Here is a 20,672-nt window from a genome sequence, read left to right on the forward strand (position 1 = left end):
TACTTTGGATTTAATCATGTATCCGGGGAAAAGTTGGATGTATATTGGCCGTTGGCTGCTTTGAAAGCGACTGAACATGAATTCCAATGTGAAGCTGGGAGGAGGTCTGGTTTGATGATGGATGAAGCAGCTCCAGTGTCAAAATAGGCAATGACCGGTATTGGTTTATCATACTTGTTTGGGAAGATATAGATCTTGGCATTTGGAGATGGTTGGGTTAGATACACCAATTCTTCTTGATGTGATTGCTCTATTTTGCAGAAATCGAATGTGTAGAGGTCAAACAACATGAACTGATCGTCTCTATCGCTTTCATCTCCAGTATCCTCTTTTGAAGATTCATCTTCAAACTCCATACCCATTGCAAGAACTGTATCATCAGTTGGTTCATCATCAAGGGAAAAGATGGATTCAATATCCGAGTCGTCAATATCTTCAACTTGTGCCAAGTAGCCAAGGAGGTTGTCTCTCTTCTTCTTGTTAGGACATTGTTTCGCATAATGTCCCTTCTTCTTGCAGATGTAACATCTATCTGATTTTTTGAAACCTCTTTGGGTTTTTCTTTCTGAAGAATTTCCATTTCTTTCTCGAAGATAGCTTTGGATAATTCTTCTGCCACTTGCTTCTGTAGCTTTTTTCTTTTCCATGACTTGTAGAACAATGGCATTTCTTTTCTCTGCATTTGATACTGAGTTCCGGCCGATCACATGCTTTTCCTAGAAGTTTTCCTTGTTCCTGAAGCTGTTTGAAAAACTTCTGGTGGTTGCATAGCTTTTCAAGGGCTGCCAGAGAAATCTGATATATTTCTCCGAGTGAAGCTTGATTGAGAGGCATATTCTTGAGAGACAATACCCTTGACGTTTCATTTCCAAGTGGTTCTGGAAGTGAATTCAGGTACGCCTGTTTGAGGTTGACATCATCTATTCCATTTAGGGCATAGAATCTCTTTGACATCCGCTCATAATGTCTTTCAAGATCCTTCCTCTTGAAGGAACAGCATCTCATGCTAAGATATTCTTCTCTTGCTTGGATAGTATAGTGATCCCATGTGCCGAGAAATTCATTATGAATGTGTCCCACCAAAGCATCGATTGTTGGAGATTGTCGGATTTGTAATTGTCGATATTGACCTAGGCTTATCCACCTTTGCCTGAGACGTCCTTGGAATTTAGCCACCAGTTTATCAATCGATGTAGGTAAAGTGGCTCATGGGTTAAGTTGTTGTTCTGTTAGCCATGCATGCATCTCATATACTTTGTCACGCCATTTTGAAGGGGGAACATCATCAAAAGAGAAACCCTTATGTGGTTCTGTACTAAACCGTGGGTTTCCTTCTGTCTGATCTCGTCCAGTTTCTTGGGTTTCTTCATATACATTTCCACCTTCACTCTCTATGTCTTCTTCAACCACAGCAGGTGAAGCCATCATAAAATGTGGGATCATGGCCTCATCATTCTCATCTTTTAATGTTGTTGGTACCTTATTCATCATACTTCCTTGAGAAAGTCTTTTTTCTTGTTTTGCGACCTTCTCGAGAAAAACAGTGATTGGATTAGCATGCTCCACCATGAATTGCATTTTGCTGGCTTCGGGTTGGTCTTGAGATTTTGATGTCTCGGTAAGCGGTTTGGGTGGTTCAATTATGGCTTCCTTCCCTGGTCTTTTTTCTGTTGGCTTTTTCTTTTTGGTAGACTGTTGTTCATAGAGAACTTTTGTTGGTAAGAAGGAGGGTGCTCCAAAAATACTTGGGTCTTGGGAAAAAGATAAAGGTTGTGTTTGGGCTGTGTAAGGTGGTGTGTAGATGGGATATGGTGTAAAAAGGTCATATGGAGTTGGTGGTTGAGTTTTGGGTTGGTTTTGTAAGGAGTGTAATTGAGCTCGAAGGGACTTTAGCTCAGACTCTTTTTGGGACATGAGGGGAGAGTTTATGGAGACAGTAGTTGCAAGGTGGAGAAGTTCTTGGTGGAGAGAGATTATCCTTTTGGTGAGTTCTTTAATGGAAAGGTCCATGATGGTTACCTTTTTGTCAATCTGGCTTAATAGATGGTTTTGGGTTACGGCGTTCTCCGACTGCCAGTTTAACGTTGCTTCTGCGGCACTGATCTGCTTTACTGAACCATCTGGATTCTTAACATTTGGATTCCGAATTTTCCACGAGTGCTTTATATTGTTTTCTTCGAACTCTTTGGATGGAAATGGTGAATCCTGTTGTGATGGAGGTCCGAACATGTAACTTAGTTGTACCTCTTCTTTTTCAGGTGTTGTGGGAGTTGAGCCACCTGAATACAATACATAGTATTCAAAATTCTTGCCACTTGGTTCTCCGAGAAGGCCAACTTGTGGATCTCCAGATTCAAATCGTTCTTTGAGAATTTGTTGTGTAGTTTTCTTTTTTCTCCTACGCCTTGGGGTGTCATCATCATCAGAACTATTCATCTGACAGTGTTGGCAATCGCAAACATCAAAGAATTTGTGGCCTGTTTCATCTTGGAAAGAGTAAATGGGATCTCCCAACGAATCAAAGGATGAGATTGGAACGCCATCTAAACGTGGATTGATCTCCAAGGTTTGAGTGTCTTCAAAAGGAGTAATTGTATTGATTTCTGTGCAGAAAGCTGTTGGTCTTGACTTTTCTTCTTGTTGCTTGAAGGCAATCTCTACAGCTCCATCTTTTCTCCTATGAATAGAAGAGTCCACCGATTGTATTGGGGTACTCCGGTCATGGAGTTTTTCGTAATTGGTAACCCATGATTCTGGAAGTAACTTGACAAGCTCATCTCTAGGAATCTGTCTAGGAATATGGATGCACGACGGGCTATGTCCCCACCTTTCATGTATCTCAATTAAAGCGTGCAATAGGAGAAGTTCCAGTATCTGCTTCGATCCCAGCCCAAATAACCGAAGACGGATTCCTTCATGAAAAACCAGAAGCAGTTGCGGGAACTCGTAAAAACCCTGTTACAGGATAGTCAGAAGTGCTCATCAGATGGAAGGGGCTGCCTGATTACGAAAGTTCTTGGGAGTCGGTTTCCACTATTAAGGGTCAGTTTCCAAAGTTCAACCTTAATGACGAAGTTGCAGTTGAAGGCTCAAGGCCCAAGATGGATCCAACAAGTAATGAAGGACCTAGAAGGGATGAGGTGTCTCAGGTTGACTGAGTGGATCAGATTACGACTGCCAGCCTGGGTACTGTTCACCATGGTTAAGAATAAAGTAACCTTAGTTAAGGTAATGAGTCATTTGGTATGAGCTGGCTTGTCCATTGTGTTTGTTTCAACGGCTCTTAGTAGAATAAGACAAGAGTAGTATAAAGTAGGAGGTGAGGAGGATGAGAGAGGTATCTAGATTTTGGATCAATTTGTAAGGGGGAGAGTGAGAATCCGTAAGTTCTCTCAAGTCTTGTATTTCGATATCTCATTAATAAAGAAGTATTTTCATATCAATTGGTTCCTTATAAGTTTGGATATCTAATATCTATCAGACTTTTTCTTGTATCATGGAAAGCTTATCAATAATATCCAAGACCATGAGAACATTGTGAGACCTTCTTCTATTCCAGTGATATTTTTAAATATTTCTAGTTGTACTCTCAACCTTGCTTTAACCAATTGTTGAATAGATGTTTACAGTCATTGTATTTTCGGCTAGTATTTCGCACAAACCTTTTGCTGCGTCTAGTCACTAGTCATTTGTTTCTATCCAATCAATGTTGGGTTAACGATGTTACCATGTCTTCACCGGTTCCTTTCATGCGAAAGAGAGTATACAAAGGCTTTAAAAGACGTATCGTAGAATGAATTGAAGAGAGCTTCTTTGTGAGCGACGAACCAAAGAGATACTTGTTCACTATTATTATGTTTGTCTGAAAACACTTGCTGGACTCTCAAATGATCTTACTTCGCACTCTATGACATAGGGGCTTCCACTTTGTATGAAATATATAATAATTTCTTCGTACAGTTAAAATATATAACAGGGGATCACAACCATTTATAAATTTTTCGCGGACCAAAAGGAACAAAGATTTCATCCTACAAATATCTTCCACAAGGAACATCATGCAAATACCTTTCTTAGTGCCTGTCGTTTTCTCTTCTTTTCCTTTTTCTTGTCCTTTTTACTATGCTTCTTCGTATACTCCTTTCTTGTTCTCTGACCATGCTCAATCTCTGAGCCTTGTCTCAGTGAAGGTGGTCTCACTGGGCCTAGAACTACCTTTCGTTCTCCTGTATCGGAACTTTGCAACTGTCCCTTCTCGGCGGGAAGATAAGGGCCTGTTTCATCCATCATAGGACCGACAGAGCCTCTGCCACGTTTTTTCCTGTTTGGAGATTAAGAAGACGTTTTAAAATACATGAAAGAGAAAGAGGAGGATAGGCTAGCAAACTCAAAGGTGAAAGAAGCTGCTGCTAGGTTGACTGTGAAAAGGACATACCGTGATTGGAGAAAAGTCTCAATTTCATCATCTCGTAAGCCTCCATCATCTTCTGAATACCATCTCTCGTTTGATGATGTACACGTAACCTTTTTCTCATCACCCGAGCTGCATCTCTTATCCAGACTCCTTTTCAGGAAACTACCATTCGGCTTCATGTGGCTACTACTGCTTTCCTCTCTTTCGCTCCTCTTGAGTCTTACATCTTCTAGCTTAATCTCATTCTTCCGAACCCTCCACATCTCATTTGTTTCTACCGCTTTGTTTGCTGTACGGTTAAGGAACAGAACACGTAAGAGTTAAAAAGTAAACAATGAGCTTTTAAACAACATTAAGTACTAGATAAGTTTAGAGACTCTAGTAAACGAGAAATGAAACTATCAGACATATGTTTCTTTTTATCCAACAAACCAAAAACTAGTGAACAAGTCAAGAAACTATTACGGAGGATCGATAATTAAACCATAAACCACCACCAAAAAAATGTCACATGTTACCAACCTTCTCATTAACCAACAAAGAGCCTAATCCCATCCGAAACCGCAGCTATTGCTACTGCTTCAAAGAAACAAAAATGCCAAAAGGGTACAGTGATGCAGATTGGAAAGATAGATTAAACAGTCTCCAATGACTTGAGTTATTTGGTTGCGATCTATAATTTCCAATGTGTGTTCACATAAAATAGAATGTGAAGAGAAACATAACTTTAAACTAGAACCGAATATGTAACGGAAATAAAACGAAGAAAGGGTTAATAAAGAAGCATACATTGCTGAACACTAGGAACAGTGGCTTTGAGAAACCTTGAGTTAGGTCGATGCCTTATATTAGGCTTCTCAAGATATGCTCTAACACCATCTTTCTCAGCTTGTCTTCTCAATCCTGCTGCTTCCCTTAATAGAATTGAAGCTATTCGATTCTCAGTATCCAGATCCATTCTAAACTCCACACAAACCCCCTCCCTAAATCTCTGTAATCACAAGAATACAGACCGTTTCAGCGTTTATTCTCTACCTAAATCGTTATGGGAAGTATCCAAAAACAAACGACTCAACAGCTAATGAGAGTCCAATTCAAGAATTCTAAAGCTTTCCTACCACAAAACTTGATCTTTCGATTATGAGAGCAAGAATCATAAAAAAACAGAGAGTTCTAAACTAGGGTTTCACAAGTAACCTAATTGTTTGAGAATTGTGGTCTAAAAGGCAATAAATTTGCTGTAGAATCAAAATACCTGACGAATCAAAGCTTCACAGGGTCGCGAAGATTTCTCAAAGGCAAGAATTGTGGTTGGCGAGTCGATTTGAATCGAGCACCGAGAAAGCTTCTTTAGCAAACCGGACCTTATTAGTGTTCGTTCAATTTGATTTGTCGGTTCAGAGATAGTTATCTACTTTTCTTTTCTTAAATATGTAAAAAACATTACTTTTTTTTTTTGAACAAAGAAGAAAATTTAAAATACAACTAAAAAAGTTATTTACCACGAATATACTTTTTTAATACATGTATATAATAAAAAAATAGATAATTTTAAAAGAATTTGTTAGAAATATTTTTTTGTGATATCTTTTTTAAAAATATTTTTTTAAGATTTTTATTTTTACTCTTTTTTATACAATTATAATATGTTAAATTAATTTTTAGAATTTTTTTAGGTTTGGTTCTCTATTTTATATTTATAATATAGTTTTGAGGGGTTAAGATTTAGTATTGGAAATTTAGAGCTTAGAATTTAGTTATTTTATACAAAGAAAATGGATATTTATTAAATAGACAACATAAAAATGTATTTTTAAATAATAATATAGAAAAAAAAAAGAATTTTTGAAAATACGCCAAATTTTTATGGCTTTCGATTAACCATTTACAACAACAAATGTAAAAAAAAAATTAGATAAAACATAAATGTAAATTATTTTATATCAATTTAATTTGTATTTACATGGCATTATAGACTTATAGTATATTTATACAAAAATATAATTTGAAAAAAATTAAGTGTGTAACAAATTTTCAATTACTCAGTAAAAATACTTATATTTTTATATTTCATAAGTAATACTTATAGTAAAGAGTTGAACGTGTATAAAGCTAGCTTGGAAATGAAAAATTTATTACTTATGAAAATTCTGAAATTACATGTGAAAAAACAAATTAAAATAATATCTGTTTTTCAACACGAGGTCAATACTTAGTCAAAGAAGGACAACACGCAAACAAGAAGGATAAAGGAGACAGCAAGCCGACAAAAAAAAGCACAACTACAAAAAGATACCGAGGATCGAGGAACGTACAAACTCCAAACTTGTTGTTGACCAATCAAGACCATGGGAACTCAAAATCCTCGTACCTGGTCGAAGCTCCCTCCTGATTTGCTGGAATCTATTTACAATCGACTAAGCTTTACTGATTTCCACCGCACCAAGCTCGTGTGTTGGAACTGGAATTTGAGTTCGAAGCTAACAGTTCCCAAGAAAATCAGATCTCCATGGCTGTTGCTGTTTCCTGAAGACGACGAAAACGAAGAAGATGGTTCTGGTTCTGTGCTGCTGTTCAATCCAGAAGAAGAAGAAAGAACTTACAGAACAAAGAGAGACTTTTCAGGGACTCGATTCCTTGCAAACTCAGGTAAATGGTTCCTAGTGATAGATTCTCGATTCGATCTCTATATAATCGATGTGTTTAGCGAGACTAGGATCGATCTTCCCCATCTAGAAGAGTCTCTCTTAGATAAAGAGGAATCCGAAGATTTAAGGGGTCTTTTGTGGGTAGACGAGAAGACGGCAGAGTACGTTGTAGTCTTGTTCTTCAACTTCCCTAGCGGTAATGTTGGCTTTTGCAAGAAAGGTGATGATCATTACACTAAAATCCCGCTGCATCGCGGAGTGCCATGGAGGTTAGAAGGCTTAACCGATGCGGTACTCTTGGGTTACCGTCTTTACATCCGCACGCAGCTTAGCTACATTCGGATCCTAGATTTGTCTAAACAACAAGGTTACGAGGATGTTAACAAGTTTGAACCATTCCAAGTGTTTTCTTCCACTCAAGACTGTAGCATTGCGGTTACAACAAGAGGAGAGGTTTTGCTGGTCAAGAGCATCCTCGACAATACTAACATTGTAAGCTTCTCCATCTTCAAGGATATAGACTACAATCCGCAAGAAGAGGTTGATTCTTTGGGTGATGAGGCCCTGCTTCTTGACTTGGGTATTTCCGTGCCTAGCATCACACCAAACTCCATCTATTTTACACGTCATAGTCGTATCTATCGCAAGGAGCACTTAAACCTGGACATTTGTGTGTTCAATCTCGAAACCAAGAGCCTCAAACGCTTCTCTTGTCTCTCCAGCATGAACCTCAAGGATGCTCGATGGTTTCTTCCGACCACTTGACATTTCCAAACTTTTTCATTTAATTTCCTCTATGGTCTAGCCGTCTAGTCGCCTGTTTTTTTTCTTTTCTTGTTCCTTTTCTTTTGGTGCTTTCTCGTTCTGAAAATTATGACATATTGCCTGATTAGGACACTTGATCGGACACTTGATCGACTTTTCGCATTTTTATCATTGAATCAAGTTATCCGTATATAAGATTTGTATGAAAATAAATGTAGTATCATATTTAACCTTTTGGATTTTTGCGTATAATTTAAGTAATTTAAAGACAATAAACGATACTTAATTATATTGCAAAAAAAAATTAAAACATCCCCTATTATTCGGAAGTACATTTGGTAAATTAACTTTTATTTGTAAGATTTGTACATAATTAAACTTTTGACACTTAAATAAATATCAAAACTTGTAAGTCATTATTTATAACGAAAAACTAAAAGGTAAAAGTAACGATGACAATTATCACAAAATTTAACAATAAAAATGACAAGAAATAATATGAAGAATAAGAAAACATTGAATAAAAAATACGAAAACATAGGTAGTAGCGATCAATTAAATATGAAAACGAGTTAAATTCATGACTATAAAATTGTTTTCGTTTTTCTAGTGCTCAAAGAAATGGTTTAGGATATATGAGGTCATCAGTTTGATTTGCCTCGCCTGGACGTCGAGTTAAATTCATGATTTTTTTTATCAGATTTGATTTTATAACACAACTAATTTTTATATTTTAAAAAATTATATATATGAAATTTTATTTTTTTCTTTAATACTAATTTAAAATTTTTCATAAGATAATATTTTATTACTGTCATCAACCATATATAATTTTTATCAAAATATATCAAATAAACCTACGCCTAGCGTGGGTTCAAAACTTAGTAATATAAATAGTCACGCATTTAGAAGTGGGATTCTGTTTGGTCGTCGCAGATGGTAAACTGAACAAAAAAATAACACAAGATAGAGAGGAGATGATATTATTAATCCGGTATCACCCAATAACAGATACTCAAGAAAGTACGTTATATCATGCATCTCTTCCAATGGCTAAAAGGGCCAGTTCGATCAAATGCGAGGCTTCTCAATCAGAAAAGATTGGTGTGAATCGCTCTTTCAAAATCATAAAAAAAAAAAAGCTTTGAGCTTTGCTAATAATTGGGTCTAATCTCTGTTTTGCTTTTATCATCTACAGAGTACAAAACAAGTGTTTCAAGGAATTCAAACAAGTCCAAACTCCAAGCTGGGTATCTTATTCCAGAGGTTTGTGTAATCGGATTCTGTTTATTCGGTTTTTTTTTTAGAACAAATGTTGTTGTGACATTGTGTTTCACTGAATTTTGCAAGCAGATTGCTAGAAGAAGATCTGCACATTTGGTGAAATACCCAGATGCACAAATTATAAGTCTTGGAATAGGTGACACTACTGAGCCCATTCCTGAAGTCATTACTTCTGCTATTGCAAAAGTACATTTTTTTAATCTCTTTTCTCTTCCTTTTTTAGTTCACAAATATTGCATTTTTTTTTTTGGTTCATAAGTCAATTTTGTTTTTGTTCTCTGTAGAAAGCTCATGAGTTGTCCACAATAGAGGGTTACAGTGGTTATGGTGCTGAACAAGGTGAAAAGGTCAGTGCAGTCTTCGTTGCTACTTTAATCCATTATTTTGTCAGTGGAAGATTTATTATATGTATAGTTGTACTAGCTTGGAATATGAGCTTCAAGTGGATATGTCAAATATGTTGAATTGAACCATGAAGCTCCTAAGCGACTGTATGATCTGGGTCTTGATAAGTCCATGAATATTGTTAAGCTTTTGCGTTTCTGCTGTGTAATGCATTCAGTTCTGCAAACTGTTTCTGTAGTGAAGCAGGAGATGAGAATCCTGTTTCATGTTTCTGAATCATGTTGCATCATTTGGTGAATCTTGTAACTAACTGAAACTTTTGGTTTGAACAGTCACTGCGATCTACAATTGCTAAAACATTCTACGGTGGCCTAACCATAGGGGATGATGACATTTTTGTCTCTGATGGTGCTAAATGTGACATATCACGTCTCCAGGTTTGTTTTTGTGTATTGCTTTGCCTAAATAATCTAATCAAAATTCAAGATAAGAACAATTATTTTAGAAACTGACCGGTTGTGTCTTGATACCACTTTGTTGTTCAGGTTATGTTTGGTACCCGGTAATCTAACGAAACATGAAGCTAAATTCTGTTAATTTTCTACTATCTTTAAATATTGATTCACTTTTCAATTTTGTTACACAGGCTTATGTCGAGTCTAGTGTTATTATGGGTCAGACGGGGCAATTTATCACCGATGTCCAGAAGTATAGGAACATCGAGTACATGAGATGCACTCCAGAGAATGACTTCTTTCCTGACTTAACCACTGTTGGTCGAACGGATATAATATTTTTCTGTTCCCCTAACAATCCTACTGGTGCTGCTGCCACAAGAGAGCAACTAACACAGTTGGTTCAGTTTGCAAAGAAGAACGGATCAATTATAGTATATGATTCTGCATATGCAATGTACATGTCTGATGACAACCCGCACTCCATCTATGAAATCCCCGGAGCTGAGGAGGTAAAGCTGACTCTAAGCTTTGATTGTGATGTATCTTAGTTATGGTTATGTCACTAAACCGACTCTTGATTGGGAATGTAGGTGGCGATTGAGACATAATCTTTCAGCAAATATGCAGGTTTTACTGGAGTGAGACTTGGTTGGACTGTGATCCCAAAACAACTGCTGTACTCTGATGGATTCCCCGTTGCTAAAGACTTCAATCGTATAGTCTGTACTAGCTTCAACGGTGCCTCTAACCTCTCCCAAGCTGGTGGACTTGCTTGCCTCTCTCCTGAAGGGCTTGAGGCAATGCGCAAAGTGATTGGATTCTACAAGGAAAACACCAACATAATCATCGACACATTCACTTCGCTAGGCTACAATGTGTATGGAGGGAGGAATGCACCGTATGTTTGGGTAGAGTTCCCGAAACAGAGTTCGTGGGATGTGTTCTCAGAGATTCTAGAGAAGACACATGTGGTTACAACTCCGGGGAGTGGGTTCGGACCGGGAGGTGAAGGGTTTGTTCGTGTTAGTGCCTTTGGACACAGAGACAACATATTGGAGGCATGTAGAAGATTCAAGCAGCTCTACAAATGAGGAAACACTAATCATCCCAATCTATTAAGAATTTAAAATCAATCAAGCTAAAGTTGTAGATTTTTAATAAAGTTGTTGGATATGAGACTGTTCATTTTATCTCGAGTTATATGCGAAAACAAGTATTTGAAACATCATACAAGACTTGTTTGTTTTCTTGTGGTTACAAACATAATGATCGTCACACTGTAGTCTGTAGGTGAGTCTTTTGGAGTGGAGTAATTGTTGTTGCATATATGGTTGTCAAGTTTCCAAGAATTTTAAAATATTATACATATTGTCAAATTACAATTTTTACATGTTTTAATTTGTGTGTTCTTAATTAGTTAATTCATTTTAATATGCGTGCTCTTAATTCATTTTCATTTATAAGGAAGTGTTCATGTATATAGGATCATGAGATATTGTATTTCCACATGACATATCACCACATAAAAGTTCTTATTTCCTTTAGCAAATAATGTCTATTAGAAGTATACATGCATATTTTTTCATTATAACTTCAATCGTCGTGGTGGAGATTCTCCACCGTCACAACTTTTATGTCCCTTGAATACAAGGATGTTCAGAAGAACTGACATCTATCGGACCCATATCATTTTTTCCAAAAATACAAGTATTGAATCTTATGTCACAATACGCTTCATAACATTGACAAAGCTTCATGCAATCTTCATTCGTTAAACAATGATATTTGGCCGCAATATTTTGCCCTTCAAACACACAAAACAAATACAACGAAATGATCTTAAAAAAAAATAAAGTTAAGATATAAGTAAATTAACTTAATTTTGATATGTAAAATTCTTTTGGTTTGTTTTAAAATGATATTATATGTACGGTATGTATACTTACAAAAGACAGCGAGTAGAAGAGAAACCAATAACAGAACTTTGAAAGAAATGTTTTTCATTATGTAAGTAAATTTTTGTTATGATTTTTTTTTTTTTTTTTTTTGCTTTCAATAGTGAATTTGGTTGTTGCATTTTATATCTTTTTGTAGTCAAACTTAGGTGATGGTTTGATCACAAATTCTTGAAGATTTTGTTAGTATATTTATCAAAATGTTAAAAGTTTATTTATTTATAGATTTGACTTATTGGATATGGGTACTATTACCAAAAATGGGAATGTAGTGAAATTTTAATTAAGACTAGAATTTGAATAGTAAATGTAGTATTACCCTATCGTGCATCTCAGGTTTATAGTCTTTCTCATAATAGATATTATCCCACAAGATGTTGTCCTCTAAAGCCTCTGTTTCCATATTTACAAAACATTGGCTATTTTTAGGAAAACATTATAGACAATCTTTATATCCATTTGTGGAGACATTTATCAAATAAATCCTGTAGTTGGAACACATTTACAATCATGCTATTGTCATTAAATATTTATTAATTTATAATTTACAATTTATTAAATTATGATAAGGTTTCCAATTTTTGTAAATAGTTATTCCCCCATATTCGCAACTTTCCAAAAAAATCGGAACTACTACATTTATATTAAATAGTAATTTGATAATAAATTAAATAAATATAACATTCCCTAAAATTAAAAATATACCTAATCAAAGTAATAATACGTGATTCCTAGCATATTCCTTAATAAAATATGTGTTCCATGACCCACCAATCATAGCGGATTTGGACTATAGAACCAACAATAAAACTATTAGGGGGTGTATTCAACTTGACATTTCAAATGATTTGTGTAAATATTACAAATCCTATGTTATTCAATCATGGATTTTAAAAAGTTTCTTGAAATCTACTATTATTGAACTGATGATTTAAAAATCTACTTTAAAATCCACTGTTTTTCAAAACAGTTTGTTGATTTGGATTTTAATAAGTTTTAGGGATTCAGGAGGATTTGAGAGGATTTGTTTAGTTAAAAATACAAAAATCCAAATCTCAGGGTTTTAGGAGGGATTTGAAAGAATTTTACCATAAATCATATCAACTTCCCTAAAATCTATCAAAATTCCAAATTTTCTGAATCCCATCAAATCTTCCAAAATCATTGTTTCAATACACCTCCTACTAGTTTATTTCATATACTATAGATTTGTAATCATAGTTTGGAAAATTAATTTATAAATTATTTAGTATATGAACTATAAAATATTACACATACTATAACACATTCTTAATATTCTCAACAAAAAAAATTATACACATAAAAATATACACTAACATACCATATAGGCATACATATCTGTTTAATTCTAGAAAACAAAACAAATCTAAAATTTTATATTCTATCCAATAATAAATATGATGTAATTAATTAGGTTTAAACAGTATAAAATGTAAGAAGAAGAAAAAATATTTTAAACAAAATTAATTAGACAAAAGTTAATTAATTGAGAATTTGAAAACTAAATAATTTAAAATTTCTTATTTAAATACAATAATTTATAATTTAGTCTCGCGGTGTACCGTAGGTGAAAACTTAGATAAAATAGTTTTAAAAGATAACATAGAACGTTTATATAAGAAAAGTTAGTGATGAGGTCTAACAAACATTCATTTAAGAAAAACACTAAATCATATATTAATATATCGTTATATATATATATATGTATAAATTTACATGATTATAATGTATGTTATTAATGTAAACATATATCTACATAGGGATTAAATAAATCACAATTATATCAAACTAGATTCGGACCCGCACGTACGTGCGGGGTTGATTTCAAAAATTAAGGTTATTATTAAGTTTGCAATATATGATGTATATGCAGGATAATGTTTATAAACATATTTTTAACGAATATTAGTAACATTTATAATCTAAACTCGTATCAGTATAGTATTTGATATGTTTTTGGTTTTTGGACGAAAAGAATGATTATATGTTTTGTTTTTAGACGAAAAGTATAAACAACTACAATTAAAAAAAATAAGATGAAAATAGAATGTTTATATCTGAACAGAAAAACCGTCACGTCCCATATACGTCATGTTTATTCTACTTCATAACCGTGACTTTAATAATACTTTACCCATTTAAGATTGTAAATTTTAGTCTAACAGATAAAGAAATAGGTAGAAGATTCGGATGGGATACTCGTACTTCAAGTACTTTTTGTTTGGATATTTAACTTTTACAAATTAGTGGATATTATACAAATTTTCTTTATATTTCTCAAAATTATCTATAAAATCTGCTATAATGATTAAAATTCCTAAACTCAATGACCTTAAATTGTATAGCGTGACAAATCCACATTGATAGGCTTACCTTGAAATGGTTTTGCTATTTTTTTACTTGTGGAAAACTCTTTACCCAAAAACCAAAGGAGCAATGTCTGCATTGGCCATGCTGAATTTGCAAAACCCGTAGGTAACATGTATTTCAATTAAAAAAAATTATTATCTATAAAATATGTCTTAAGAGATTGGATTAGAGATTATTTTATATTTTGATAGTCTAAAACTCTGTAAAATTTTCAAAAATACTCAAATTTATTCCATTCCAAAGTTATATATTTATCCATTCTAAATTGCTCTTACTCAACTTAGATTTTGAGAATAAAATATAGCTATTAAAAAAATGGAATTTTACCCAAAATTTTATATATTCATGTGTGAAAATAAGTGAAACTATTCACTTTTAAAATTGATATTTATTCATTGGTATTTATAAATGAAACTTATCCTTATGCACTAACACTGTTACAATAGTTATGTTGGTATGATATGTTCTTTCGTTTTAATTGGTCTGATAGCTTCTTTTTGTCCCAACAAAAAAAGTTGGTATGTTTACTTCTATATTTATGCAATCGAATTAAAATTGATTTCTTTATATAATTTAAAACTGATAATTATATTTCCAATATTTTATGGTAGATTATTGGTTCATATAAGTTTGGATATGAAATTATAACTAATACACTAAAATATACTTTGTTTGATTGCCGTAATTTTAATAACACACAAATTAAATTAAATTAAACAAAAATGTAAATTTACAATTTAAAAATGATTTTAAAAAACACATTAATAAAATTTTGATTTTTTATACCACACATATATACATATATATACCTACGCTATATGTGTGGATGGTTACACAAATCTACTATACAATTAAATTGATTATAATCAATCACTTGAGAAGTATGTTCTTCATAATTAAAGTCCTTTGACAATACTCCTTCACGTTTCTACCTTACATGTTTTCTCTTTCGCACCATATCTAGTAACAACATTTGTTTTTTTACCGCCTGCAAACATATATATATATATATATAAGTATTAAATTCATGTGTGACAAAAAAATAATAAAACCATTTATATATTGGTATTTCCACGTATTTTTTTGGTAGGAAGTTTCTCCACGTATCTATACTGGTATCTTCATGTATCATTAATAATCATATATATAAAAGTATACTTCTGCTCTCTCCTTATTGGTTGTTTGGTATTTAATTGGTTTGAAAATTAATTGCCTCTCTTTAATTGCCCACGATCTTCTCAATTGTAGAGGTCAACAATTCTCTTTATTACGCAATTTATAGTCCTATATTCAAAAACGCTTTGGCCCACGATCTCCTAAATTTATTGCCATATAAACGTTAGGAATTCATATATTCTAAAAACCTCCATGATCTCCTTAAATGTAATCAAATCGTCACTCATTAATTCCCGATACAAAATTTTTTAAAACAAATCCTACATATCAGCTCCTTCTATAAATTACCCATCTTTCCATATTTTCATTACAACGACCTTCAACATTACCAATTATGAGTACCATTCCATTGAAGGACCTTCAGCCAGGACGTGTTCCTCAGGTTGTGTGTGGTCGCCTTCTACGTAAATGGCATGCAAAAGCTTTCCATCAAAATGGCAAAATTATCAGCCTAGATTTCCTCCTACTTGATGAACAGGTATACAACTTCCATACATTTATATATAGCCTTCTATCTTCTATATTTTTAAGATTAACAGAGGAAGAAAATGTAATGCAGTCTACCTTAATTCAAGTTTCAATACCCCAATACCGAGTTTACCGCTTCAGGGATGACCTTCACGAGGGGAGCATTTACAATATTTCTGAATTCCAAGTGGATACTAGCTATCCACAATACAGACTAACAGATCATCCCTACGTCATTAAGTTCTTGGATGGCACCATCCTTACATCCATAGAAGGAAACACAGCCGTGATTCCACATGAGATGTTTCGGTTTCGACAACAAAACGAATTGTGGACTCTTGCTGGAACTAATCAACATTTACCTGGTAGTGTTACCTCGATATTTAGGTCTATCAACATGATAATTTGCTCATATATTTATCTGCTCATCCTCTAACAAGTATTCACCTTCCAGATGTTGTTGGGGAACTAACAAAGATTCAAGGTACCAGTTTAGATGACACATCCTCAGAAGACAAAATTACTTTATATTTGCGACTAGCTGAGTAAGTTTTCCATTAATCCCATCTAACTTTTACACGTTTGCTCCCACCTACTAGAACTTAATTTTTCTATGTATATGCAGTGATAACAATGTCCGTATCATGGTATGGGATGGATGTGCAGCTGAATTCAGAAAGTTATATGCTTCTATTGTTGGCAAATCAACAATACTAATAATCACAGCTGTCAATCCAAAGTCCTATGGAGGTAGACAATCTATATTTATTTTACTACTACAATCTTTACCCTCCCTAATAAGCAATCTGTCATTGAGCACAACATACTCAACCCGTTTCTACACAGGTGACGCCTATGAAGCAATCAAAGTTTTCCCAAAAAGGTTCTATCTTCCAGAATTGAAATAACCATATTACCATATATTCTAATACTTACCATGTTTTGTCTGACAATATATTCCTCTCAAATTACAGCTCCTCACTTCCCGATGGTGTACCACCAACTATTAATGGAGGTAAATCGCCTGCAAAAATTGACCCATTTTCAATTGCAGAGGCTCGCAAATTTGTCTCCACTTCTACAGAACAGGTCTATTTGATTGTCTAATTCCACTGTTTCCATCCCTACACTTATTTCCATGACCCATGAATGCTATTATAAATATAGGAAAAGGAGTTCAAATGCACAGCTTACATTGAAGAGATTGTGGTTGAACGTGGGTGGAAATACGTTGCATGTGGCAAGTGTGGGTTAAAGCTTGTGGAATCCGGTCCTTCTCTAATTTGCAAACGTTGCTCTGGTGAGCCTATTGGTGTGGTCAAGTATCGGGTGGAGCTGGTTGTCAGGGACGGTAAAGACAAAACAATTTTCGTGATGCTTGATGAAACCACCACCCAATTGATAAACATTGGAGTCACTGAGTTGATTGACTCTCAGGTTTGCAACAGCTTAGCCTCACCCTCCCCTATACCTCATGCTTTATTGCTATTCTCATGTTTCTTTTCTCTCCGTGACATTTTCTTAAACTCCATTTCTATAGCCTGTAATGAAGGATGGGGTGCCTAAGTCTTTAGCGAGTTAACTGGGAGGACATTCGAGTTTGAATTAAAGATTACCCGCTACAACTTCAAATCAAAGTATGAGACCTTTACCGTGTCTCGGGTTGTCAGTGAAGTCCAGAAACCACCCCCTCAGGCATCAATCGACTGTAATGAAGTTGATCCCCAAACCCAGGCCTTAGAGACATCAGAGACACCTTCCACCGAAGACCAACAACCTGCCACTGCAAACTCTAATGACATTATTGTTCAAGCCTCAGTACAAGAGCCATCAGAGAGACAAAGCAAGAAGGCCCGAACTGGAGACACCAAATAATTAAAGTCATTTTAAGTTTAATGATTTCCAATTTCTAGAATTGTTTACCTCCGCTTCTGCATTTCATCTTTCGTTGTTGTTCCTTTAAGCTTCTATATGAATCCAGCATTTCCACTCATCAAATACAACAATGACAAACGCAGGCTCACCAACAGCCCTGTAAAAGTGGGTATCTCAGTCAGTCACTGGTTTCACAAAATGAGAACCTTAAAAGGAATTAGCATAACCGATACAATTCCCCAAATAGATTAGATATGAATTTATAGCTTCAAATCTACGCATGTTGCTTAATCTGGACAACGAAGACCATAACTCTATCAGCATGCGGCTCTACTGAAACAAGACTTTTTTACGAGAAAGAATCATTGTGAATCGCTTTTACTCAATCGAAGGTTCTAATGATTCCTAAGATTTAAAGATATGAGCAATCAAATTCAGGATATGAATCAAAGTCTGATCTGAGGAACTAGAGGGAATAAAGTAAGAGAGCTGTACAGGAGAATGACGAAAGGTGGACAGAAGGCGAGAAGCGAAAGCATCGATGCGTAAGTAACGATCGGAGCATGTACAGTCTCCGCCATCTTCTTCTTCTTCTTCTCGGACAAAAACCTCAGAAACTGAGGTTTCTTATGATCTTCACAGTTTCACCTCTTCCTCCCTCTCTCATTCTTTCTCTCAAGGTCCTGAGAAACAACAAAAGTAGAGTTTGATTCAAATTCTGAATGATACTTACTAACAAAGCAATGACAGAAAAGAAGATTCTCAGCAATCGACAAAAAGCAGGAACCACCAACGGCAAAAGGAGAACACACACACAAAAAAAAAAAAAACAATTATTAGTCTCTCGATTCAATTGAGAAATAGAAGTCTTTACACTACTTCAGGAAGAGAACACCCAAAAAAAAAATAGTTGTAAATCAAATCAAAGCTGTATCTAGAATCAAAGCTTTAAAATCAAATCAACTAAACTTACAAACTGAAAGATCGATAATTGCAAGGGAAACATCCTCCATCAACTGGAAACGTCAGTCCGTGATTGTCATCTTCACCGTTTCATTATCGAAATCTTCTCCAAAAACATCTCCGATCCGCAACCTCCATCTTAACACTGTTTAAAATTGTCTTATTGGAGACTCCAATCTCGACCAAAAACCTTCTTCTACCCGTTTGATTTTCTGCCTCAATTTTTTTGCCTGGAAAGTAGATTCTAGACGGCGAAGAAGATATACGTATGTATATGTATGTATAGATTCAGCTTACCAAACAAAAAAACAAAGAGGCACATGAAATTAGTTTTGGATCGTTTTATAAGTGGACCATAACATAGTTTGGGTTTTACCAAAATTGGCCGACTCAAAAAACAAACCAAATATTCTATTGGACATGCCCAATGTTACATGCTAGACCAAATATTCATATTTTTTTGAACACATTATTTAAAAAAAAAAATGAAATTATCAATTATTGTATTTTGATAGTCTATCAAAATGAAAATGATGCATATCTTTATAAACATCATCATTTCCCATAACTGTGTTGTTTCAATTTAATAATAGCGAGACTATTGGCGATCGCTTCTCTACCCATCTTTTCTCTCGCTCCTATATTATTAGTTATTTGTAAACAACGGGGAAAACGAAATTATATCTATGTCATAATCCCATGCTTGAAAATTAGATGGTGTTACATAAAATAAGCTAAATAATTCATTATATTATACTTACTTCTTCATACTTATGAATGAAGAAAGTATGATATAACACATGTAAAATAAAAAAATTGATGGTTATAAAAATAAAAAATTTAGACGTTAAAATATCAGTTCCAATTATTTATTTTTGATGTTTGAATATTTTCTAACATTTTCATGCGTGTTTTTTTTTTTTTTTTAATTATGCAATATTTAATGAAATAGTTTATTGTAATATATTTGTCAGCTATTTTTTCTTATCTCGAATAAATTTTTGTAATTCATTTTAATATATTAATTATATAAAGATCGTTATAATGTTTTTCAAAAACAAAAAGAAACTGGTTAAAAGAATTTGGTTCTTAAGATTACATAATAAAATCATATGTTTCATGAAAGTTAAATTTAGTTAGAGTATAGAATTATAATGAAACCTAGCACTAGCTCCTACTTAAATGAAGTGAAATGTACAATAAAGAATTAAAACAAAAATCTTATTAAATCATAGAAATATGAAACCATTAGTATGAAATCTAGCAATATAATTTAAATTGATGAGTAAATGTCCTTTTAAAAAAGGATATAAGTTATCCTTAGGAGGTTTAAAAAAAAATCTTTAGATTGAAGTTCATATAATTTTCTAAAAAGAACAAATTTAGCTACAAAATAATATGAATGAACTATTATTTGTGAGTTTGTATCAACAAAATACTTTGTAAAAGTAATATATAGCATATATTTATTAATGTATGCCTACATAAATAAAATAATCAAGTAAAAAATTACTAAAATATGAGCAAATGCAAGATATTAAATCTTAAAAGTCTTTTAAATTATTTCTAATCATATTTATATAAAAAAAATAATTTCCGCAGCGCAGCGCGGTTTTTTATCTAGTATATAAAATAAAAATAAACAACTATCAAACTGGGGTTTTATGGTAATGAATTTAAATGATTCTATATGTTTGGATACAGATTTAGAACCCAGTCTCTTAGCCACATTAATCACGATCCGAATAGGAATATTCGGATCTCCCTGGTTAACCAATTGATCTTTTTTTTTTCCCTAAAACTAAATCCAATGGAATGTAATAATCTCAAAATTTATGCCTAGATAGTGAAAAATGCTTCTCTTTAATATTTGTGTTTAAGCCTAGAATAATATTTATTTAAAGAAATCTAGCTTGTCACTAATTAAGTC

General features: G+C 33.8%; 1 protein-coding gene, 2 long non-coding RNA genes and 3 pseudogenes across 20 annotated transcripts; 2 read left to right on the forward strand and 4 right to left on the reverse strand.

Annotated features, from left to right (window-relative positions):
* Window positions 1-1,206: 1,206 nt before the first annotated feature.
* On the reverse strand, window positions 1,207-3,633 carry LOC104767957 (uncharacterized; annotated as a pseudogene).
* Window positions 3,634-3,915: 282 nt separating this feature from the next.
* On the reverse strand, window positions 3,916-5,819 carry LOC104766647 (uncharacterized). 4 transcript variants are annotated; one of them, XM_087503346.1, is made up of 5 exons: window positions 5,670-5,819; window positions 5,204-5,405; window positions 4,937-4,990; window positions 4,436-4,703; window positions 3,916-4,321 (listed from the first exon to the last, which is right to left on the reverse strand). In XM_087503346.1, exons 4-5 carry the CDS (start codon window positions 4,675-4,677, stop codon window positions 4,057-4,059), a joined length of 507 nt encoding a protein of 168 aa, XP_087359472.1. In that variant the 5' UTR covers window positions 4,678-4,703; window positions 4,937-4,990; window positions 5,204-5,405; window positions 5,670-5,819; the 3' UTR covers window positions 3,916-4,056. The 4 variants fall into 4 exon arrangements, with proteins under 4 accessions (XP_087359472.1, XP_087359473.1, XP_087359474.1 ...); XM_087503347.1 differs by having other exon boundaries at window positions 4,937-4,993; window positions 5,670-5,813; XM_087503348.1 differs by having other exon boundaries at window positions 4,937-5,087; window positions 5,670-5,769.
* Window positions 5,820-6,692: 873 nt separating this feature from the next.
* Window positions 6,693-8,103, forward strand: LOC104766648 (F-box protein At2g14290 pseudogene; annotated as a pseudogene). The gene has a single exon (XR_015590747.1). The product of XR_015590747.1 is annotated as an F-box protein At2g14290 pseudogene (transcript).
* Window positions 8,104-8,847: 744 nt separating this feature from the next.
* Window positions 8,848-11,099, forward strand: LOC104766649 (LL-diaminopimelate aminotransferase, chloroplastic-like; annotated as a pseudogene). Its single transcript, XR_015590757.1, has 7 exons — window positions 8,848-8,931; window positions 9,026-9,093; window positions 9,181-9,297; window positions 9,396-9,458; window positions 9,789-9,971; window positions 10,103-10,423; window positions 10,505-11,099. The product of XR_015590757.1 is annotated as an LL-diaminopimelate aminotransferase, chloroplastic-like (transcript).
* A 330-nt stretch (window positions 11,100-11,429) lies between these two features.
* LOC147920791 (uncharacterized) lies at window positions 11,430-11,974 on the reverse strand. Its single transcript, XR_015590758.1, has 2 exons — window positions 11,861-11,974; window positions 11,430-11,718 (listed from the first exon to the last, which is right to left on the reverse strand). It is a non-coding gene; the product is annotated as an uncharacterized LOC147920791 (long non-coding RNA).
* Window positions 11,975-14,945: 2,971 nt separating this feature from the next.
* On the reverse strand, window positions 14,946-19,060 carry LOC104766650 (uncharacterized). Of its 13 annotated transcripts, XR_015590761.1 has the most exons (10): window positions 18,753-19,060; window positions 18,275-18,462; window positions 17,828-17,936; window positions 17,557-17,687; window positions 17,099-17,445; window positions 16,841-16,928; window positions 16,267-16,372; window positions 16,001-16,163; window positions 15,766-15,858; window positions 14,946-15,248 (listed from the first exon to the last, which is right to left on the reverse strand). It is a non-coding gene; the product is annotated as an uncharacterized LOC104766650 (long non-coding RNA). The 13 variants fall into 13 exon arrangements; XR_015590760.1 differs by lacking the exon at window positions 14,946-15,248 and having other exon boundaries at window positions 15,615-15,836; XR_015590759.1 differs by lacking the exon at window positions 14,946-15,248 and having other exon boundaries at window positions 15,615-15,858.
* Window positions 19,061-20,672: the final 1,612 nt, after the last annotated feature.

Source organism: Camelina sativa, chromosome 19 (assembly GCF_030686135.1).
Source record: "Camelina sativa cultivar CO46 ecotype springtype chromosome 19, ASM3068613v1".
NCBI lineage: Eukaryota > Viridiplantae > Streptophyta > Magnoliopsida > Brassicales > Brassicaceae > Camelina > Camelina sativa.